The sequence below is a fragment of the Piliocolobus tephrosceles genome, chromosome 11, assembly GCF_002776525.5.
Source record: "Piliocolobus tephrosceles isolate RC106 chromosome 11, ASM277652v3, whole genome shotgun sequence".
NCBI classification, from domain to species: domain Eukaryota; kingdom Metazoa; phylum Chordata; class Mammalia; order Primates; family Cercopithecidae; genus Piliocolobus; species Piliocolobus tephrosceles.
The window spans coordinates 33,635,077-33,659,667 of record NC_045444.1 but is presented as its reverse complement, the minus strand read 5'-3'; the positions used below and the strand labels follow the sequence as shown (position 1 = coordinate 33,659,667).

The 24,591-nt window shown below is 36.9% G+C and overlaps 1 protein-coding gene across 6 annotated transcripts in view; it reads left to right on the top strand.

The window, feature by feature from the left end:
* Nucleotides 1-24,591, top strand: part of ORC4 (origin recognition complex subunit 4) — a 90,965-nt gene that overhangs the window by 25,984 nt on the left and 40,390 nt on the right. For 4 of the 6 annotated variants that reach the window (XR_002732656.2, XM_023217464.2, XM_023217465.1 and 1 more), the window contains exons 2-3: nucleotides 21,329-21,402; nucleotides 24,083-24,159. The exons of 1 other annotated variant lie outside the window; for it this stretch is intronic. Coding sequence is in view for 3 of the 5 variants with exons in the window: in XM_023217464.2 (XP_023073232.1) it covers nucleotides 21,346-21,402; nucleotides 24,083-24,159 (134 nt within the window). In the remaining 2 variants the exon portion in view is untranslated. Of the gene's footprint in view, nucleotides 1-21,328; nucleotides 21,403-24,082; nucleotides 24,160-24,591 lie in introns of those variants that run through there. One more of the 6 variants, XM_023217469.2, reaches the window with a different exon arrangement.

The window sequence follows — 24,591 nt, the reverse complement described above, 5'->3', positions numbered from 1 at the left end:
GGCGTGAGCCACTGTACCCGGCCATTTTTGGAGTTTTATAATTTTGCATTTTATGTTTAGGTCTGTGATCCATTTTGAGTTTTCTTTGTGTGAAAGTTGTAAGGTCTGTGTCAATTCATGTTTTGGCACATGTATGTCTAGTTTTTCCATTACCATTTGTTGCAAAGATTGTTCTTTTCTCCATTGAATTGCCTTTTCTTATTTCTAAAAGCATAACTGACTATGTTTATGTGGGCCTATTTCTGGACTCTGTTTTGTTCCCTTGATTTGTCTGTTCTTTCACCATTACCACACTGTATTGATTAGTATAGTTTTGTAATATCTTGAAGTTGGGTAGGTTTTGTCCTCCAACTTTGTTCTCCTTCAGTATTGTGTTGGCTCTTCTGGGTCTTTCTTTTTGTGTATACTTTAAAATCAGTTTGTCATATCCACAAAATAACTATCTGTGATTTTGATTGGGATTGCATTGAAACTATAGATCAAGGTTAGAAGTAGTGACATTTAACAATATGAATTTTTTCTGCTCTTGAATGATCTCATTTATTTAGACTTTCTTTGATTTCTTGAATCAGAGTTTTATAGTTATCCTCATAGAGATCTTGTACATATTTTGTTAGATTTATATCTACATTTTTGGTGAGTGTTTTTTGTTGTTGTTCCTAATATATATGGTATTATCTTAATTTCTAATTTCAATTGTTCATTACATACATAGGAAAGAAGTTGAAAATTTGTATATTAACCTTGTATCCTGCAACCTTACTATAGTAGTTTATTAGTTCCAGTGATTTTGTTGTTGTTATTTTGGGATTTTCTACATGCATAATCATAGCGTATTATTGGGACAAAGAATGATGAGAAAAGATGTATAAAGAATGGTAAAAATATAATAAAACAGTGTATTTGAGCCTGTTCATAGTTGATCATCAGTTTTGTCCCATTGATAGCCTTTTAACTTTGGGGAGTAAAAGGGATTGCAGAAAAGGATGAAGGTAGGGTACCAAAGTTCTAAGCCATATAATACTGTCTTTTTTAAGCACCTCCCCACCCCAAACTTTTAGCTGTCCTTTTCCGACCCAAAAAACACAACTGTCTAAAAATCCTATTTCATTGTAAATGTCAACTGACATTTCCATTTATTCTTGCAAAATTACCTAAGCATGCTAATGGGGGGGGGGTGGACAACATATTCATTAGTAAAGCAGAATTGGAGAATATCGTTTCATTGACTCTAGAATTTGGTCTGCTATGCTTTCTGCATAAGCTGAAGGGTCTCATTAGAAACGATGTATTATTCCTAAAAGTTTTTAGGGAAAATTTTAAGATTTTTCTAGGATAATTTTTAGGGTAATTTTTAGCAATTCTTAAATAATTTAAAGCAATGTTATATTATTTTTTCTTCCAAAAATAGTTTAATATTTACTAAGTAATTTATTGGAGTTGTAGCATATTGTAGGGGCCAAGAACAAACTTCCCTTCACCCTCTGAAGGTTCTTTGAAAATCAGCTGAAAAAAGACAGATTAATAGGAGAAAGGGCATATAATTTCATTTGATCATGGTTTTACGTGACATGGGAGCCTTCAGAATAAAGACCTAAAGATAAAGGCAAAAACTGTCCATTGGTATGCTTAGGTTCAGCAAAGTCTGGACAGCCAAGTACTGAGTGGGGAAACCCAGCAAGGCCTGCCTGCATAGATTCTTCTTGGCCTCTCTGTGCAGCATTCTTTCCTTCTGGGTATGGTACAGCACTGTTTCTGGAATGGGGGTCGTATGACCTACAATCAAACAGGATAGGTCAGATTTTTTTTATGGTTAGTTTTTACACAGAAAGTTGAGGGCAGGGAACATTAGAGTAATGTATTTAGGTTCTGTGGCTGGCTTTGGGGAAAGGGGATTCTGGTTTCTGTGAACTACCTTGGGGAAGAGGGATTGTGGTTTCAGTGGCTAGTCTCAGGAGAATGAGAGGCCAGAGACAGGAAGTTAGGAGATGGTCAGAGAGAGCTGCTTCAGAGGACTTTATTTTGGAGTATCATTTCCTGAGCCCTAGCAATATCATACTTACATTTAAGTAAACTCAAGTCTGTAAACATGGCAAAGGAAAAACTTATTTTAATAGTGGATAGTACTGTATTCATTATTATTCTCAAATGAACATATACCCTGAAGTAATTGGTATTGCAAGAAAGTACAGTTCTGTAATTTATGGGTAGTTTGGAGCTTAAGGAAAATTTGTCTACATGTGCCTTCTCACCCACCAATTTTAGTGCCCTAGTCTTAAATCTTGTGTCCCATATAATGCAACCATCCTTCACAAAAATGATATTTTTGTCAGGTGTAGTACCTTACACCTGTAATCCCAGCTATTCGGGAGGCTGAGTCAGGAGGATTGCCTGAGGCCAGGAGTTGGAGACTTCAGTGAGCCATTATCATGCCACTGCACTAGTTGACAGAGGGAGGCTCCATGTCTTAAACCAAAAAAAAAAAGTTTTTGTTGATTCAAGTGTCTGTTGCCCTTATACTATTTATCCATCCAAGTAAACACATTAGCTTGGATTCACAAGCTTAAATCCTCCTCCTCTTCAGCATGTTTTTAGTCAGAGAAGGTAGCCTACTTCCATGTACTCAGAGAACATTGACTACTGTTGATCACTATAATATTTAAGATGTATGGTAGTTATGTCACTGCCAGTAAAATCATACAATGCATTTCCAAAGCTTCTAAAGGATTTCTAGATAGGTTGCAAATTTGTGTTAGTTCTTTTGTTAGCCTATATAATTCAGAAGTAAATGCATTTTATTTTAAGACATATACTTTAAAGAAGTCCTCCAACTAGTATTTCTTTTTTGTTCCTTCCTTCATCAACACTACTGCAGAATTGATACTTTGTATCATTTACAAGGTGTATTCCATGGTTAATAATCAAAACAACTGTAGTAATGTCTTTTTTTCTTTTTTTGAGACCGAGTCTCGCTCTATCTTGCCCAGGCTGGAGTGCAGTGGTGTGTTCTCTGCTCACTGCAGCCTCCGCCTCCCAGGTTCAAGCAATTCTCCTGTCTCAGCTTCCCGAGTAGCTGGGATTACAGGTGCGCACCACGACACCTGGCTAATTTTGTATTTTTAGTAGAGATGGAGTTTCACCATGTTGTCTAGGCTGGTCTCAAACTCCTGAACTCAGGTGATTCACCCGCCTCAGCCTCCCAAAGTGCTGGGATTACAGGCATGAGCCACCATGCCCAGCTAACTGTAGTGATTTTGAAATGTCTTTCTTTGCTGAAGATATCATAGTATTAACTCTGTGATTATCATTCTGGGAGTTGTTTATTTTGTAACTATCGACCTTCCATGTTCTTGAAAACAACTTTATTGTCTTATTCATGAATACCAAGGCTGTAATAGGTACTTTATAAAGTAAGTACACTTATTAAAAGATATATATGTACCGGACACGGTGGCTCACGCCTGTAATCTCAGCACTTTGGGAGGCTGAGGTGGGTGGATCACAAGGCAGGAGTTCGAGACCAGCCTGGCCAATATGGTGAAACCCCGTCTCTACTAAAAATACAAAAATTAGCCGAGCGTGGTATCGCATGCCTGTAATTCCAGCTACTCAGGACGCTGAGGCAGGAGAATCGCTTGAACCCGGGAGGCAGAGGTTGCAGTGAGCCGAGATGGTGCCACTGCATTCTAGCTGGGCAACAGAGCAAAAGTCCAGCTCAAAAAAAAAAAATATATATATATATATATATATGTATATGTATATATATATATGTTTATATTCATGTGTGTATATATTACGTATGTGTGGTTTTGTCTGCGTATATATGATTCCAGACATACTGCCATGTACTTGTGAAGACTACTGAAGTTCAGAGATTAGAGAGAACATGGCTTTTCTGGAGAATTGCAAGTCTTTTCAATTATTTAATCAGTTTAAGTACCGAGACATTATAAAATATTTTTCTTCATTTTAATATCAATGAGAAGATATCATGGCATCATATTACTTGACTGAAGATTATCAAACCTTGGAATCATTTGATCTGAATGTGTCCTTAAGTAAATTATGTCCTTTTATATTCACTGGCAACAAATGAGGAGAAAAAGACGATTTTACAAAACTGTCAATAATTACCATGGTTTATTCACCCGTGGTCCAAAAGTTGATTTGTGTGAAATGATTCTTCACCTCTGGAGAACTCAAGGAAACTTCTCACCAGAGGCTGTGCCCCAACTTGATATAGATAACATTTTTGAGCTGATCTCTTTAGGAAGAGCTAACAGAGTTTACTTACTTTCTAACTTGGAATTTATATCAGTATTGGCCCTTATTTCTCCCCACCCTCAACCATTCTTTTAACTCTATTTTAATCTTTACCTGTGTACAAACAATCCAACTGGGAAAAGAAAAAGAATGAAAACTAATTCTGATGGGCTGAAAAACAGCTTAAATGTATTTTTCTTGCCTCAGTTTCATCTCAAAGGACAGTAACAAAACATGGAAACCACCTACAAATTTCTCCTAAAATACCTTTCATTTTACGTTATTTGACTGTTTAGTGAGCAAATCAAGAACATTGTATCTAACTGAAAAGAGGCAAAGTTCTGACCTTTTGTCCATACTTACCTGTCTTTGAAAAATGCCAGCCATATAAAGTTAGGTCCTAGGTAAATAGTAATAGAATTTGTATTTTAAGTTTTTTCTGATAAAGGGAGGGGAGTAGTGGTATTGTTTTCATTGTTTTCTTCTGCCACCGTCTGGAAACAGAGTAGTATTAAACATCTTTTTAATTTACTAAGAGTTCTCTTCACAAAGTAATGCCCCCATCTGCTGGAGCTGTAAGGTTTTACCTCAAAATAAGGCTGTTAAAGAAAATAATACATGATCGTTTGTGTATTTTTGAATTATATTTTCCAGTCTCATCCACCAATTTTACCAAGGTTTTTGTAGGAGTTGTTAGCCAATTTCATCTGCTCTTGATGTGTTAGTTCTTCTTCCAAACTAAGAAAAACTTGATGTAAATTATTTGTTCTTGGAAAGTGGTGCATAGTTTTTGTTTGTTGTTGTTGTTGCTGTTGCTGCTGCTGTTGTTTTTGAGATGGGAGTCTCGCTCTTTTGCCCCAGTGGGAGTGCAGTGTTGCGATCTTGGCTTACTGCAACCTCCGCCTCCTGGGTTCAAGCAGTTCTCCTGCTTCAAGTCTCCCGAGTAGCTGGGATTACAGGCACGCACCACCACACCTGGCTAGTTTTTGTATTTTTAGTAGAGATGGGGTTTCACCATGTTGGCCAGGCTGGTCCCAAACTCCTGACCTCAAGTGATCTGCCCAACTCAGTCTCCCAAAGTGCTGGGATTACAGGCATGAGCCACTGCGTCCAGCCAAAAAGTGGTATGTTTTTATATTTTTAACAAATGGGTATGAGAAAACAAAAAATGCTCAGAGCAGTCTGAGCTCTGAGGTATGCTGGCCCAGAGAGATGTGAGTAGTATGGGACTTCAGTTATGCCCCCATACTCCACCCCCAACTCCCTACCCTCTGCCGCTCTGTAGCCAATGGATAGTTAATGTTATATTAATGTAGATTCTTGGGGAACAACTCCAAACCTGCCTTTTTATTTTTCTTTTTCTCTTTAAAAATCTACTTGTAACTGCTGCTAATGAGCATATATTCAGGGCAACTTGAATCTATGCTCCTTGGTTGCAACCCTCAATCTTGGTCCAAATGCAGTCTCTGTGTATGTTATTAATTTTGCCTCAACTTCCTTTTAGGTCAACACATATAAAACTTACTTATATTATTTACAGAAATATTGGTGAATAGAATAAAAAGTTCTGTTTATAACTATTTTAAGTGTATAGATGTGAGAATTTTTATAGGTAATACTTAATTTTTTGGCGATAAAATCAGTGTTGGAAATATTTTCAAAATGTCCTATAACACAAATTGCTTTTAAAAAGCAGTTTCTTTCCTACTTTTATTTTAAAATTCCAGATGAAGTAAATCTTTTTTTCTTTTCTTTTTTTTTTTTTTTTTTTTTGTGTGTGTGTGTGTGCTTTTTGTTTTTTATTTACTAAGCAGAATGCTGTTGACAGGCAGTCATTTTTCATTCCAGGAAAAAGCTGTGGTTAGAACGGCGGAGATTATTTCACTTACATTTTAAAAATAATAACATCTTTAAATTCAACAAGTGAGGCTGGGTGTGGTGATTCAGGCCTGTAATCCTAAGTGAGGCCAAGGCAAGTGGATCACCTGAGGTCAGGAGTTCGAGACCAGCCTGGCCAACATGGTGAAACGCCCATCTCTACTAAAAATACGAAAATTAGCCAGGCGTGGTGGCACATGCCTGTAATCCCAGCTACTGTCTTCTGAGGCAGGAGAATTGCTTGAACCCAGAAGGCAGAGGTTGCAGTGACCCAAGATTGCAACACTGCACTCCCACTGGGGCAACAGAGTGAGATTCTGTCTCAAAAAAAAAAAAAAAAAAAAAAAAAAATTCAGCAAGTCAGCTGGATTCAGTAATGTCTCCAAACTAGATTCATATACCTACATTGTGTATTAATGAGCTGAAAGTAAATGAATATGTGATGGTGCCACTCGGAACCCCTTCTTGTTATTGATCTTGAACTCTTTCCTTACAGCTTCTGGGTTGCTCTTAGTAACATGACTTGATCTGCTGATACAAGACCAAGTAAAAATATATCAATTTATATATTAAATACAAGTTAAGCTTAATTTAGTTATTAGTGTTTAGATAAATATTTATAGGTAAACATATTACAATATTTTCTTTCTTTTTTTTTTTTGAGACGGAGTCTCGCTCTGTCATCCAGGCTAAGTACAGTGGCGCTATCTCGGCTCACTGCAAGCTCCGCCTCCCAGGTTCACACCATTCTCCTGCTTCAGCCTCCCAAGTAGTTGGGATTACAGGCGCCCGCCAACCACACTCGGCTAATTTTTTGTATTTTTAGTAGTGACGGGGTTTCACCATGTTAGCCAGGATGGCCTCGAACTCCTGACCTCAGGTGATCCACCTGCCTTGGCCTCCCAAAGTGCTGAGATTACAGGTGTGAACCACCATGCCCGACCTACAGTACTTTCTTATTCCAGAGGGTTATTTTGTGCCAGCCACCTTACTGACCATTGATATGAAATATAGGAAAAATTGTTTATCTGTTGCCTCTTTGACCTGCACTTGGACAACTTTGCAACTAAATAAATAGGACATGTTCACACCTGTTATCTCTTGTAAATGCTTTTCTTGGTACACAGTGTTACAGCTCCTGCTCATCTTACTAGTAAGATGCTTGTAATACTTGAGTACTTTTGATTATCCAGCTGAGGTACATGGTTCTTTTTCTTAAACAATTCTAATTTTTGGTTTTTTACCTTAAGGCAGCTGTAGAAAAAATAATTTAAAATATGTTACTTAGTGCGTGTATATGTAATATAGATACGTATATATACATATATAGCATATACATATATGCATATATAACATACATATGCATATGTATTACATATGTACATACATGCATATATAATACACATACACGCATATGTAATGTGTATATGTAAAGTATGCATGTGCACATGTATGTATATATGTAATATATACATGCATGTACGTTTATATATGTATATGTAATATATACATATATACATATGTATATTTATATATTAGTATATGTATAGGGAAGCATATATGTATATATACATATATGCATGTATTAATATGCGTAATATATACTTATATCAATATATATGTATATATACACATACATACACAAATGTACATGTATGCATATATTGCATGTTACATATGTACATATATGTATATGTGATACGTACATATATACATATATTAATATATGTGATACATATGTGTATTACATATGTGTATATGTATTGCACATATACGCACACACATATATAAATTATGGAAAGTTCGTGTTCTTTTAAGTGACAAATATGAAATAGCATCCATTTTGGTTAAAAATGTATGTGTGTGTAGACATGCCACATTTTTAACCTAATAAAAATTATAGGAATTGCTGGTCTTCAGATACTTATTAAACCCAAGAGATTCCTTTTTTAAAAGATCTCAATCTTAGGTTGAAAAAAGTTTCAAGCTGGTCAAGGTGTGGACCCAGGTACTTAGGAGACTGAGGCAGAAGGCTCTCTTGAGCCCAGGAATTCAAATCAAGCTTGTGCAATATAGTGAGACCCTGGGTCTTAAAAAAACATTGTTTTTTTTTTTAGTTCCTTTTTTGCACTTCATGTTTTAAGTTTATTCATTATTATCTTTGTACTCTGAAAAATGAAATTAGCAACCTTATGCATTCATGCCGCTTTTTTCTTTTTTTTTTTCGTTGAATGATTATTTTCACTCTGTGAAGGCTTATGTTTCCACCTGCTACCATTTATTTACCTTTTTTTTATTTTAGTTTTTTATTTTAGTGGACTCACACGTCACTATTTGTGTGTGTGTGTGTGTGTGTGTTTGTAAAATTGTGTTTTTAATTGTCCTTTAGTTGGCTGGATTTTGTTGTTGAGTTCCCCATATCCCGCCGCAACACAAGGCTTTATTGGCTCTGTGTACTAAATAAGTTCATTCTTATTTGATAAGGCTATACCTGTTACCTTTATATGTGAGTGACATCTTTGCTAGGTATGAGTCTTGGTTTCTCTCTCAGAACTTTGTAGATGGTATGACACCATATTTTAGCATTTTTTCCTCCCTTGTAGGTGTTTTTCATCCTGGAGTCCCAGTGAATTATTTTTTTTGGCTTGAAATTTAATAATTGAATTACAATTTTCATCAATTTTCTTCTTTTCATATTTGAAACATTGATGAGAATTTAGGAGATTTTATTGATGCCAGTATAGCTTTTAAGAGTGAGGTTAAAGTTAGGAGCTATGTAGAACTCCTATAGAATTTTCTAGGCTTGTTTATTATTAACTTGTCTCTTTAGTTACTGCTAAGGTATTTCTGTTTAACAACTTTTTGTTTTGCTTTATTAGAGAAGAAAGATTCTCTGATTCCATTTTTTACCATTTTATCTGCACAATTCCTTATTAAAATTCCAAAGTTTCTATACGAAACATGTATTCCTTTTTAGTGACGGGAAGAAAGTTTATGATCTATAAATAAAGATGTCTACAGAAGAAATACAAATTGTACACATAGACATTTAAAGAGAAGTGAATTGTTGTTATTGAACATCTGTTGTACTAACCGTGTTCTTTCACAGTGTATTATTATGCTATGTTTTGTCTCCTAAAGAAAAGCCCAATGATGATTTTGATGACTTTTCTGATGTTTGCAGGGTTTTTTTCATGCCAGTTGAGACTAACCAACCTCTGGGAGTCAATAGACCTAACAGCTACTGCTGCTGTTAAGTAAGCTATGTCATCTTGGGCAGGTCATTTAAAATCTCTGTGTTTGTTTTCACTTCTATAGGTAGTACTATGTGTTTTTTGAGGTCCCTTTCTTTACTAACCCTATGAGTGTATCCCTCGTTTTATGCAGTACTGCCTTATCAGTGGGAGATACATATGTGCACATACATATACACATATATATTATTCCAACAAGATTGTAAGTTTTGTTTAGAGACCAAATTTTACATTTCTCATCTTTCTCATAATGCTTGTCACAGAGCCTTATAATAAGTAAACACTAAAAAGTTAGGTTAAATTGATTGAGAAGGTCTGGCTTTGACTTGTAGCTACTTGGTTGTCTTATTAACTACAGTTTATGTAGATTAAACATTTTATTTAATCGTTTTTCAAAATGTGCTCATTTTCTAGATCATTTGTAATGTCATTCCAGTAAAAATTTGTCTTTCAGTTTAGTGAAAATACATCTTTAAGCAGTGCTGGAAACTAAAACCATGAACTCATTTATATATGAATATCTATTACCCATACTGAAACACACATATGGAAATTGAGCAGATATGCCAATCTGTGGTGCTTGGTCATATTTCATTAATTATGAATTGTTATCATAGCTTAACTTAGCATCATCAGAAAATTTATATCCTGTTTACATTGCTGACAGTAGCAAGTTGAGTGCATACAGTCTGTTGCATGAAAGGACTTGTGATTGACTTATGACAACAGTATTATTTAGGTGAAGCAATAATCTGTTGAAAACATTTTGTATTAATTAACATAGTCAGCGTATATTAATGTACTTTGAAACTTATATTTGCAGTGTATTCATTCAACAGTAATTTATTGAGCAACTTATTTTCAAATGGAGTTTGTGGGGTATTCCAAAGCAAGTCTCATGTGTGTGCCCTTGTATGATTTGATAATTCTGAATTCTTTTAAGAAGCTATTCTAAGTTAGTTGTAATCTGCTCATAATATAGATAGAAGTTGTATACCATTGCTAGTCAGCAGAGAAGTATTTGGTAAATTGAACAAACTTCAAATTTGACATGAAGGACTGTCACTAGGAGTTCATCCAGGTTGCTTCTCCCACAAAGTTTAGGATTATGTTAGTCTAAAAAACAGTGATTAGAACTAACCTAAGATGAGGAGCTTAAGTTAGTTGTGCAAACTAAATGGAGGGCTTTTATATTCTATTTCTAAGGTAGGAAAACATTTGACATCTGAATGGCTATTGAGCTATATGTAGGAATAAGTTATTAGTGTCAGCTATTTTCTAATTCTGTCTTTAGATGTTAAGAGAGTTTACTAAACAGTTATTGTTGGCCAAACAGTTAGTCCAAAATATATTATGCAGAATTGGTGAGGTAGACATAGAGGCACTGAGTGAGGGTTTGGATCTGAGGAAGGCATAATGAGAAAGAAGAGTTATAAGTACTCATGAAATCTCAAGAGCAGTAAAGGATGTACTTCATAATTTTTAGAATTTATCAACAAGCAACCCTTGGAAAGCAAGGAATGGAGAATTACGACAAATAAGCCACCTCAGTTGAAAAATGGGAAGTATGAATATACACGTGATTGAGTCTTGAACTTATTTAGTCATCCTGCTTTGGTTAGCATGTAACTATAAAATTTCAAATACAGATACAGTAAGTAGTGGTCAGTGAAGGTATTTCAGAATTCATCTCTTCCTTTGTAAAGGTATAGATTGTAGGGGACTTACTGTCATGGGGAAATGCGCATAGGCCATTCAGAGAGCAGACAGCTTTAGATGACGCGTTTTTACAATTCCTATAATTTTTGTCCTTTGTCAATACAGAAGTAAATTTAAAATGGTCAGCAGCTCTCTGATATATAATATAGTAGTGCTCTGAAATTGCAGTAATGAGAATTTCCTCCATATGCAATTGACTCTTGAATAATGTAAGGGTTAGGGGTCGAAACACCCCCCCTCCCTACCCAAAGCAATTGAAAATCTGCATATAACTTTTGCCTCCCCGAAAACTTAACTGCTAATAGTCTGCTTGACTAGAAGTCTTGCTGGTAACATAGTCAATTAATATATATCTTACATATGTATTACATATTGTATTATAATAAAGTAAGCTAAAGAAAAGATACTTAGAAAGAAAATATATCTACTATATAAAGAAAATATGTTTACTATTCATTAAATTGAAGTGGCTCATCGTAAAGGTCTGCATCCTACTCATCTTCATGTTGAGTAGGCTGAGGAGGAAGAGGAGGGGTTAATCTTATTGCCTAGGGGTAGAAGAGGTGGAGGAAGTAGAAGGGGAGACAAGACAGGTAGGCACGCTGGGTGTAACTACAGAAACACATTGTAATTTCTGTCTATCTCTTTTGGTTTCTAATTTCTTATAAAATGTTTCTATACAGTATCAACCTTTCCTCAACCATTTGCTTTGATTCCAGTACCTGTTTCATAGAAGGGTCCATGTTGTAAAGAAATCAAGAGCAGTCTTGTATATTCAGAACTGTTCTGCCAGATTGTCTAATGTCAATTTGTTTTCTGGCACTGTTAACTTCTACATCTTTCTCACTGTCTGGCAGTGGTTCAGAAGCATCTGTCTCCACTTGTTTTCTGTTAATTCCTCTGGTGTGGTATCTGTTAGCTCTTGAATTTCTCTAAGACCTGTATCTTGAAACCCATCACTCCCCACCCTTTTTGCCATATCTACAATCTCTTTCATGATTTTCTTGATTGGCTTTGTAGTAAATCCTGTGAAGTCATGCACAACATCTGGACATAGATTTCTCCAGCAGGAATTTGTTTCAGGCTTGTTGGCTTTCACGGCCTTTTCTGTGACAACAGGGCATATTCAATGGGATAATCCCCCCAGACTTTCATCATGTTCTCTCTGTGGAGGTTTTTCCATAGTGTTGACATTCCTTTCCATAGAGTTCTGTGTGTAATGAACCTTAAAGGTCTTATGATCTCCTGACCTACAGGTTGAATTAGAGACTTTGTGTTTGGGGACCAGTGGAGTACTTGGACAAAAACCTTCGGTGTTGAACTCATGGGATTCTGGGTAGCCAGGGGCATCGTCCAATATCAGAAGAACTTTAAAAGGCAGTCCCTTACTGTCTGGGTACTTCCTGACTTCAGTGACAAAGCATCAGTGGAACTAATTCATTAACCCCATTGGCTTATTGAGTGAATCGGTTCCAGTGTTTTGGCTATTAAAAGTAAATTTATTATGAACATACATTTTACAGGTTTTTGTGTGAACATAAGTTTTTCTGTCAGGTAAGTACCCAAGAGTGCAATTGCTGTGTGGCTTGGTAAGTGTATTTATAGTTTTCTAAGAAACTGCTGACAAGAAACTTTTCAGAGTAGCCATGTCAAGAAACATTCCCACCAGTGGTTAAATGAAGGATTCATTTTCTCTACATTCTCACCATCTTTTAGTTATTGTAGCTCTCCTAATCGGTGTGTGGTGATATCTTACTATGGTTTTAATTTGCATTTTCCTAGTGGATAATGATAGTAAACATCTTTGGATATGCTTATTTGCCACCTGTATATCTTTGGTGAAATGTCTACGTATGTGTTTTGCCTATTTTCTAATTGGATTGCTTCTTTTTTTATTACTGAGTTTTGAGGGTTCTTTAGATACAGATATTTTGTCAGATACGTGGTTTGCAAGTATTTTCTCCCATCTGAAGCTTGTCTCATCTGTACTATTAGAATTGTCTTTGAAATATTCTTTATTATGTAGTAGATATTTGACCATTACATGAAGGGGCAAGATGTCAAAATAACCTTTGGACTGAAACTTTATTTACAGTCAAAATTTATGTAGGTTATAAGGAAGATACCACAGTGGTGTGTTTGTTGTTTCTTTTCTGAATGCTGGCCCCAAATGAAGAAAAAAATGATCTTAATAGCATACCTGATTTATATGTGATGCAAAGAGGCAGATTAGATACCTACCTTGGAACTGTGGACATTTATTTCATTTTTCTGAGTAATTCTTTCTTAATTCATGAAGTGGGTAAAAAAAACTTATAATTCTAACAATACTGTAAGATAGCTAATGTAGTTCTACAGAATAAAACATACTGCAAAACCCTTTTGTTTGGACGAACTGAGGCAAGATGGTGCACTTCCAGGTTCTTCATCCCCACCCCCAACTCTTCCCGCGCCCGCGAAAATGCAGCCAGCGCCCAGGGAGGGTGCAGACCAACTGGGCATGCGCCAGGTGACGTCAATCCGAAGAGACCAAGATTTACCTGGTCGCACCTGCTGAACGCCCCTGACACGCCCATGCCCCACCTATTGCCCTCCCACTCCTAAAAAAGCCGCTCTCCGCCATTGAGCCACGCGGCCTTCTCACAGCCCCGCGGCCTTCTTGCAGCCCCACTCCTGTCGGGATGTCGGGACTGTGGGAAGTCCGTCCGAGAGCCCCACGGGGGACTCTGCCGGCCTCCTTCCCCGGAGGCCGACAGACTTCTCCCGCACACCTTAGGTTACCAAAATAAATGTGCAGTTTTGCTGTTACACTTGCCTACCCGCTGGTTCTTTTGCGCCCGCTCGGCTGGTCTTAGAAAAACAAGACACCTTTCTCCTTTTTACATTTTAATTAGCCTTATAATCTAGGAGACAATTATCACATAGTTCCTTATGATTTTAGATTTTGGCTGAGAGGTAGTCAAGAGCATTGTAAACCAGAGTTGAGACTATAAAATGTAGCTAAAAAGGTTTTTCCCTCTCATAACAGTTATTAAGGAAAATAAAAACTTAAATAGAATAAGATAAAACTTTAGACATAAAAGACTGCTAGAAGGTATCCTAAGACAGCTGAGAAGACCACTTTTCTTCTAAGAAAGAAGATGCTTAAGGGTCAAGACAATAATTGAGTACTCTGTTATTTAATTTTCAGTTAGGAAGCCTGGAGCCAGAGGACTTTGGTGGCTGAGGCCTTAGCTACCTGGCTTACACATTAAGGAGGACACAGATTTGCTTGCTGGTCTGTCAAGGCCTGGCTCAGCTAAGGGCCTGTTAACATTTCTAGAGAAGAAAATAGCATTACCATGGTTTGCTTTCTAATTGCCACTGTATGAAATTAATAAATGTGAATGTAAAATATATTGGCTGATCTTCCTTCAGGTTATTGAAATGTGTTTGTAGTTCTTTTTTTAAAAAGTTGGCTAAATAACAATTGAATAAGAGTATAACTTATTTGGGTTCAAATCCTGGCTCTGCCACTTAGTCGCTTTTTGATATGTATTTTATATGTATTTTTTTTCTAATTAATGAATAAAATTGTTATCCATTTATGGTATACAGTATGATGTTTTAATATATGTATACATTGTAGAATGACAAAATTAAGCCTATTAACCTATCTGTTACATACCATTTTTTTGTAACAAGAAAATTTAAAATCTGCTTTCATTCTGCGAGTTCCCCTGTTAGAGGTTCCACCTACTGTAGTCCCCCCCTTATCCTCAGTTTCACTTTCCATTGTTTCAGTTACCTTTGGTCAGCTGAGGTTCCAAAATATTAAATGGAAAATTTCAGAAGTAAATAATTTATTAGCTTTAAATTGCATGCCACTCTGAGTAGTGTGATGAAATCTTGCAGTGTCCTGCTCCATCTTGCCTGGGACATACATAATTTCTTTGTCCAGCATATCCATGCTGTATGTGCTACGTTGTTGTGGGAAGTCAGGGACCCTGAACCAAGGGCCTGACTGAAGCCGTGGCAGAGGAACATGAATTGTGAAAATTTCATGGACTTTCATCAGTTCCCAGATAATACTTTTATATTTTCTTATGCCTGTCTTTACTTTAATCTCTTAATCCTGTTATCTTTGTAAGCTGACAATGTACATCACCTCAGGATCACTGTGATAATTGTGTTAACTGTACAAATTGATTGTAAAACATGTGTGTTTGAACAATATGGAATCAGTGCACCTTGAAAAAGAATAGAACAACAGCGATTTTTAGGGAACTAGGGAAGACAACCATAAGGTCTGACTGCCTGCGGGGTCAGGCAAAAAGAGCCATATTTTTCTTCTTGCAGAGAACCTATAAATGGATGTGCAAGTAGGGAAGATATCGCTAAATTATTTTCCTAGCAAGGAATATTAATATTAATACCCTGGGAAAGGAATGCATTCCTGGGGGGAGGTCCATAAACAGCTGCTCTGGGAGTGTCTGTCTTACGCGGTTGAGATTAGGACTGAAATACGCCCTGGTCTCCTGCAGTACCCTCAGGCTTGTTAGGGTAAGGAGAAACTCCGCCCTGGTAAATTTGTAGTCAGACCAGTTCTCTGCTTTTGAACCCTGTTTTCTGTTGTTTAAGATGTTTATCAAGACAATACGTGCACTGCTGAACAAAGACCCTTGTCAGTAGTTCTCCTTTTTGCCCTTTGAAGCATGTGATCTGCTGCCTGTTCTTACACCCCCTCCCCTTTTAAAACCCTTAATAAAAAACTTACTGATTTGAGGCTTAGTGGGGCATCGTAGTCCTACCAATATGTGATGTCACCCCTGGCAGCCCAGCTGTAAAATTCCTCTCTTTGTACTCTTTCTCAGCCAGCCAACATTTACGGAAAATAGAAAGAACCGACGTTGAAATATTGGGGGCGGGTTCCCCTGATAATATGTGTCCTTTAATCACTCAGTAGCCATCTAGGTTATCAGATTAAAAGAACATAGTATAGAGAGAGAGTTTTGTACTATCCATGATTTCAGGCATCTGAGGGGTGCCTTGGAATTCATCTCCCATGGATAAGGAGAGACTGCTGTACAAATGAGATTCTGTGGTGTTTGTCTTTCTGTGCCTGGCTTATTTCAGCTAACATAATATCTTTCAGATGCATCTATGTTGTTGCAAATGACAGGATTTCTTTTTTGTTTAAGGCTGAGTTAGTGTTCCATTGTGTATATATACCACGTCTTCTTTATCTTTTCATCCATTGATGGACACTTAGGTTGATTCGGTATTTTGGCTGTGAATAATGCTGCAGTATATATGGGACTGAAGATATATCTTTGACATATTGATTTCATTTCCTTTGTATATATGGATGGATATTGAGGAGTGGGATTACTGGATTGACTTTGAATTTTTTCAAGAACCTCCATACTGTTTTCCATAATGATTTTACTAATTTACATTTTTATCAACTGTGTTTCAGAGTTTCCTTTTTTTTCATAATCCTCAACAACACTCATCATCTTTTGTCTTTTTTTAACAAAGAGCCTTCCTAGCAGGTGTGAAATGTTATTTCATTGTGGTTTTGTTTGTACTTCCCTGAAAATTAGTAACACTGAGAATTTTCTCAAATACCTGTTTGACATTTTTGTGTCCTGTGAGAAATCTTTTTGACTATTTTTTAAATTGGGTTGTTTCCTTGCTATTTTTTCTTAGTTCCTTATACAGTCATCCCTCTGTATCCACAGGAAACTGGTTCCAGGACCCCCCTCAGATACCAAAATCTGTAGATGCTCAAGTTTCTTCTATAAATTGACATGGTATTTGCATATAACCTACACATACCATCCCATATTCTTTAAATCATCTCTAGATTACTTATAACTTCTAATACAATGTAAGTGCTTTGTAAATAGCCATTATAATATATTGTTTTTTAAATTGGTATTAGTTTTTATTGTTGCATTTTTTCTCCCTCTAAATTTTCTCTCTCTTAAATTGGTTGAATCTGCTGATGAGGACCGACTGCATATTTTGGATTTTAACCTGTTATCGGATGTAAGATTTGTGAATATTTTCACCTATTCTGTAGGTTATCTCTTCATTCTGTTGATTGATTGCTTTGTAGAAGCTTTTTAGTTTTATGTCTCTTTTCATTATTCTTGCTTGTGCTTTTGAAGTCATATCCAAAAAAATCTTTGCCAAGTCCAGTGTCAAAAAGCTTTTCCCCTGTGTTTTATTTCCCTATGTTTCAGGTCTTACATTTGTCTTTAATCCGTTTTTAGTTGATTTTTGTATATAATGTGAGATAAGGGTTCAATTTCATTCTTCTGCCTGTGGATATCCAGTTTTCCTAACACCATTTCTTGAAGAGACTGTCCTTTCTCCATGGTGTGTTCTTGGCACTTTTGTTGAACATAAGTTGACTATAAAAGTGTGGATTTATTTCTCGACTCTCTATTCTGGTGGTGTGTATGTTTGTTTTTATGCCAGAACCATGTTGTTTTGAATTATCTTTATTTTGCACTAGGTATTGAAATCAGGTAGTCTGATAACCTCCAGCATTGTTCTTTTGCTCATGATTGTCTTAGCTATTAAATATCTTTGTGGGTCCATATGAATTTTAGGGTTTTTTTTCTATTTCTATGAAAAATGTCATTAGAATTTTGATGTAGATTACTTTGAACCTTCACTTCCAGTAGTAGGGACATTTTAATAACATTGATTCTTTCAATCCATGAGCATGGAGTATCTTTCCATTTATTTGTGTCTTCACTTTCTTTCATCAATATTGTATAGTTTTCAGTGACAGACCTTTCACCTCTTTTGTTACATTTCTTTCTAATTTGTTTTTGATGCTATTGTAATTAGGACTGGTTTTTAATTTTTTCAAATAGTGATTAGTGTGGAGAAATCTTACTGATTTTTCTATGTTGATTTTGTATCCTGCCACTTTACTGTATATATTAGTACTAACAGTTTTTTGGTAGAGTCTTAAGGGTTTTCTCTATATAAAATCATGTCATCTACAAACAGATCATTTAACTTTCTCTTTTTTGACTTGGATGTCTTTTATTTAATTTTCTTATCTAATTCCTTTGGCTAGGATTTGCAGAACTATATTGAATATAAATAGCCAAGGTGGGCATTCTTGTCCTGTTCTTGATCTTAGAGGGAAAGCTTCCAACTTTTTACCTTTGGGTGCAATGTTAGCTGTGAGTTTGTTATATATGGTCTTTATTGTGTTGAAGTATATTCCTTTTATACCTAATGTATTGAGAGTTTTCATCCTGAAGGAATATTGAGTTCTGTTAGAAGCTTTTTCTTTATCTGTTGAGTCATCGTATGATTTTTGTCCTTCATTCTGTTAATGCGTTATATCACACTTTATAGATTTACATATGTTGAAGCATCTTTGCGTCCCAAAGATAAATACCACTTGATCATGGTAATTGATCTAATGTGCTGTTGAATTAGATTTGCCAGTATTTGCTGAGGATTTTTGTACCTATATTCATCAAGGATATTAGCCTGCTACCAAAACTATTCACCAGGAGGCCCAGGAAAGGTCATGCACACTGGTACCTCAGAAAATAAGTCCACTGTCCTCAGTCTCAACTGTGGGCCCTGATAAGACACTTTAACTTGGCTGTGGTCTGAGATCAGTTCAAGGACCCACAAGAAGACAAAACGGTCTGAATCCCTGGGTCAAGCTTTCTGAACTTGGTCCTACATTATATCCTGAAACAGCCCTGAAGCTCAGCTCCTGCCACTCTTGGTTGCAACCTGAGAGCAACCCTGCCTGCACATGGAACTGCTAGGAGACTCACCTGTCTGTGCCATCAGTACAGACTTGCCAGTCCCTGTCCCATAGCATATGCTGAAAAAGCTCTGAATTGGGAATCCAGCACATCTTAGCCACAGTCTTACAGAAATCCTGCACAGAAATCCTCATGTAGTCAGAAGATACATCCTTCCGTGTCCTCAGGACAGGAAGGCAGATTTCAGTCCCACAGCAGGTCCTGAAACAACCCTGAATCTTGGCATAAGCCCCGCTCAGCTATGGTCAGAGAGCAGTTCTGCCTACCCAGCATCCTAGAGGGAGATGGGGCTGTCCATAGTCCTGCAAACAGGCCACCTGACCCAGGTCCCTCATCAGTCCCTGAAACACCCCTTAAAAGTGGCTCCAGCCCCTCTCAGTACAGCTTGAGAGCAGGCCCGCCAACCTAAGGACCTGAAGGGAGGCATGCAGGTTCATAACACCTTAGACAGGCCTGAAGACTTAAGTCTTGACTGTAGGCCCTGAAGCAATCCTGTGACTTAGTTCCAGCTTCACTCAGCTGTGGACTATGACAGTACTGCCTGCTCAGGTTATCTACTCAGTGATCCAGTAGGAGCCCTCCCAGGTTCCCGGAGAAAGTCACACCATCCACACACCTGGTAACAGGTCTTTTCTCTGCATATCTTCATCCCCCATACAGACCAATGTCCTAGAAAAAGTCCAGTCCACCACCAGATAGAGTTCATATCCTGCTACAGCCCCTGGTAACAAGGTCCTATCAGGCTTTAGCTAAGCCCTCAGGAGGGCAGGGCCCTTTCCAAGTCTGAAGCCTGGACCACAGTTGGGGAATCCGTCACGTGAATGAATATCTGCCCTCAAATTGACTTTCCCAGGTCTTGGGCCCCACTGGGGTTTCACAGACGCCTGCCTGCATCTCAGGGCTAACACAAAGACACTTTTGTCCGTGGGTGGCTGTGAAATTATTGTTGCTATTTGGGAATACAAGCTGAAGGGCCTCCTATTTCATCTTGCTGCCGTCATTCTCACATTATTATAATGTTAATCATTGGTGATTTGATGATAGGTCAGCTTTTCTTGAGTTTTATGAGTTCTGGCAGTAAAAAATTTCCAAAATGTTTTTCACTGGGCAAAATTCAGGGTGTCAGCAAAGCTGTGTTCCTTCTGGAGACTAGATGAGACCAGAATACACTTTTTTAAAACAGTGGTTAACTTGGTTGGATCCAAATCCTGCTCTTCAATTTACGTACTGTTTGATTTTGGTCAACATACTTAGCCTGTCTGTGTCTTCTAACCTTGGAAGAGGATTATAATAGAAGTTATCCCATAGGGTAGTTTTGAGGATTAAATGAGTTGATAAATGCAAATTATTTGTAACAATTCCTGATACCTAAGTAAACACTGCTTAAGCTGTTACTGTCTGTTAAAGTAGTCCTATAGGAAATCAGTGCTAAGAAAAGTAGGTCTTTTAGTCATAGGTATTTGTCTATGAGTATGTAACTTGAGGAGAATTTTACAAGAATTTTACATTTTTCATTAATTTTTTTTTCATTCCATTCATTCATTGCCAACTTTGTTTTGGGCATTCTGCTACAATGCTTGGAATATAAAAAAATCTCAATTTGGAAACACTAGCAAATAAACAGATAATTTTTTTAAAATAATTAAATAATAAAGAGAAATACAGGCACTTATAAGTATTTAAAGAAGAGGCGTTTAACCTAGTCTGTAATGATTATTTGTGTATGGTTGGTGAGTGGAGCAAGAAAGGGAAGGTTTTCTATGAGGGGATGATCCTGTGGGATGGATGGGTGGGAGAATCATAAAGGAATCATATAAGTTAAAGAAAAAGGAAGAAAGGGAAGGTGAATAGAAGATTTAATGGAAAGGGAGGAGTAGCTGTTAAGAACCACATACAGGCCTGGAGGTATTATTACAGGTTCAGTTCCAGACCATTGTGGTGAAGCAAATATCACAATAAAGTCAATCACCCAAAACTTTTCTCAGTACATATAAAATGTATATTTACAGTATACTAGTCCATTAAGTGTGCAGTAGTATTATGTCTAAAAAATGTACATACCTTAATTTTAAAATACCGTATTGCTGAAAAATGCTGACAGACACAAAATGGGGACATGGTGTTTGAAAAATGGTACCTATCGACTTGTTGGACACAGAGTTGCTATAAACCTTCAATTTACTGGAAAAAAATGCACTGTCTGCAAAGCACAATAAAACCAAGTGTACCTAAAGTATGGTATGAGAGTGTTGAATAAGCCTGTACTTGGACAAAATGAAGCCATCGAAGATTTTGAAGGTCTTAGGGTTTGAGCATTTTTTACTTTTAAAAACTTGTATTTAATTCTAGAACAGTAAATTCTTACGTATTATCTCTTCAACTCACTACATTTATAATATTTATGCCAATTTTTTTAAGGATTTGAATTTGTTGAAATGAGCAGTCGTAAATCAAAGAGTAACAGCTTAATTCACGCAGAGTGCCTTTCACAGGTTAGTATGTATTTTCATTAACCTCAAGACCTTTTACCCTATAAAAGTGTTGAGAGAAATAGTTATCTTCTTAACTTGAATTTTCCCCTTAGCGTATAGGAAGAATCACTCTTTCTAACCTTAAGGAGATGTCAGTACAAGACCTTGAGATACCAGTACAAGGTCGTAAGAACAATCATCTGGAAGCAAAATTTTCCAGACTCTGTAAAAATTAAATGTGAACCAACAGGTTTTCTTGTTGTTATGATTGTTCTCTATCCTTTTTGTCAATTCATATTTTTTTTAATATTAGTGTTTTATACTATAATTTAATTTTATCCTTATTAAGTCTGGGTAGTCAGAATTCTAGCTTTTACTTTTTTCTTTCTAATCTAGATGCCTTTTTTCCCCCCTGTTTCTTGCTTAATTGCCCTGGCTTGAACAATTGTTGAATAGGAATGGGAAGAATGGACAATCTTGTCTTTGTTTTCATCTTAGAGAGACAGCATTCAGTCTTTCACTATTATATATGATGTTAGCTGTAGGATTTTTTTTAGATGCCCTTTATTAAGTTGAGGAAGTTCCGTTAACGTTCCTCGTCTATCGAGTGTTTTTATAATGAATGTTATCAGAAGTGCATACTGTATTCCAAGTGCTGAACATCTGTCTGTATGTCTCTTCCTTAAGAAGCTTATACTCTAGTAAGGAAATGAGCATGGTATTTCTTTTTTTTTTTTTTTTTTGAGACAGAGTCTCGCTCTATCGCCCAGGCTAGAGTGCAGTGGCCGGATCTCAGCTCACTGCAAGATCCACCTCCTGGGTTTACGCCATTCTCCTGCCTCAGCCTCCCGAGTAGCTGGGACTACAGGCGCCCGCCACCTCGCCCGGCTAGTTTTTTGTATTTTTTAGTAGAGACGGGGTTTCACCCTATTAGCCAGGATGGCCTCGATCTCCTGACCTCGTGACCCGCCCGTCTTGGCCTCCCAAAGTGCTGGGACTACAGGCTTGAGCCACCGTGCCCGGCCCTTGAGCATGGTATTTCTATGTTTGTATATATCTAGCTTGACCTGAACTACATGTAGTTTTTAAATAAAAATTAAATGTTACTGGTATTCCTTCATAAGACTTGGCTTTCTTTTTGAAGGAAGTTGTTTAACTCTATTTCTAAAAAAACAAAATTTTAACTGTACCTTTGTATGTAAAGTGCACGAATCCTCCATGTACAGCTGAATTAATTTCAATACATGTATATACCTGTTTAACTTCCATGCCAGATCACTTTGGGATTTGTGAACCTTCTAACTAGTCACTGCAGCTTTATCTAGCTTATGTTTTACACCCCATTACTGCCTCTAAGAGATTTTAATGAAGTTTTGGTTTTTTGTTTTGTTTTGTTCTTTTTTTTTTTTTTTAAGAAAGGGATTGAGTTTTTTCTTTTGATCTCATCTAGGTAGAGGAATACACATTATGACTAGTTGAGTGCATATATATGTTCTTTTATATATTTTTATAGATATTAGCTATTACCTGTACAAAGCCTATTTGTGTTACAGATAATTGCCTTTTGCCTTTTTAAATGTTTTTTTTGTTTTCTTTTGTTTTTTTTTTTGAGACCAAGTCTTGCTCTGTTGCCCCAGCTAGAGTGCAGTGGTGAAATCTCAGCTTACTGCAACCTCCGCCTCCTGAGTTCAAGCAATTCTCCTGCCTCAGCCTCCCAAGTAGCTGGTATTACAGGCATCTCCCATGTCTGGCTAATTTTTGAATTTTTAGTAGAGAAGCGATTTCAACCATGTTGGCCAGGCTGGTCTTGGACTCCTAACCTCAAACGATCCACCCATCTCGACCTCCCAAAGTGTTGGGATTACAGATGTGAGCCACCGCGGCTGCCCCCCTTTTTTAATCTTTAAAACAGGCCTGCAACAAGGTGTTATTGTCCCTATTTTATAGATAAAGAAATTAAAAGTTAGAACAGACTTAACCTTTTAAAATTCATATTATAGCCTCTTCTGGTGCCAGTGTCCTTACTCTTTAACTTCCTCTATAATGAACAAGTATGTATCATTTTGTCCCTAGTGAATCATTTTCTTTGCTTAGCCTCTGTACATGGAACAAGAACTCAGATTTATTTCTTTGGTACATGAAGGATTAATTCCATGCCATCAGTCTAGGAGAAGCAAATATTTTTGGAGGCTTTTTATTCCAGTTCATGGGGCCAAATCTGAGATAGCACCCTGCGGTTCTCCTTGAAAGACCTTTGTATTAGCTGCAGATCCAAAAAGGAATGACTTTAATAATCCATCTTTTTAAAGAGTATGGTAGATTATCTGACATAATTTTTCATGACTAAGTCTAAGGCCCTTGTTCTAAGGTGAACTCAAAATACAGCTCCTTGTAAGAATGTTTTTCTGAACTCGTTCACATGCATTGAAACAGCCCTTGAGTTGCTAACATAACTAAAGTCAGTGATTCTCCCTTTTTTGAAACCTTCATAACTAAATTCTCATTCTTCCTGTGGGACTTGAGATAAATAAGAATACCATTAATTTTTTAACTTATGGTGCCATAACTCTAGAGGATAAGAATTTAGGGAGGGTTGAATTGATTCATTGATAACTAATTCTGACTATTGTAAATGTGCTTTCTTATTCATTTTTTATCGCATGTGTAATATTTTTATATTTATTCACTTTATTTTCATCAGGTACAAAGAATTTTACGTGAAAGATTTTGTCATCAGAGTCCACATAGTAACCTATTTGGAGTGCAAGTACAATACAAGTAAGTCTAGCTTGTCCTTTTGACTGTTATGGACCAACTTACAGATGTCTTCCAGGTTTTGCAAAAATTATGTAACAAGTTTGATATTAAATAAACCTAACAGGGCCGGGCGCGGTGGCTCAAGCCTGTAATCCCAGCACTTTGGGAGGCCAAGGCGGGCGGATCACGAGGTCAGGAGATCGAGACCATCCTGGCTAACATGGTGAAACCCCGTCTCTACTAAAAATACAAAAAATTAGCCGGGCATGGTGGTGGGCGCCTGTAGTCCCAGCTACTCGGAGGCTGAGGCAGGAGAATGGCATGAACCCGGGAGGTAGAACTTGCAGTGAGCCGAGATCGCGCCACTGCACTCCAGCCTGGGCAACACAGCGAGACTCCGTCTCAAAAATAAATAAATAAATAAATAAATAAATAAATAAATAAATAAATAAA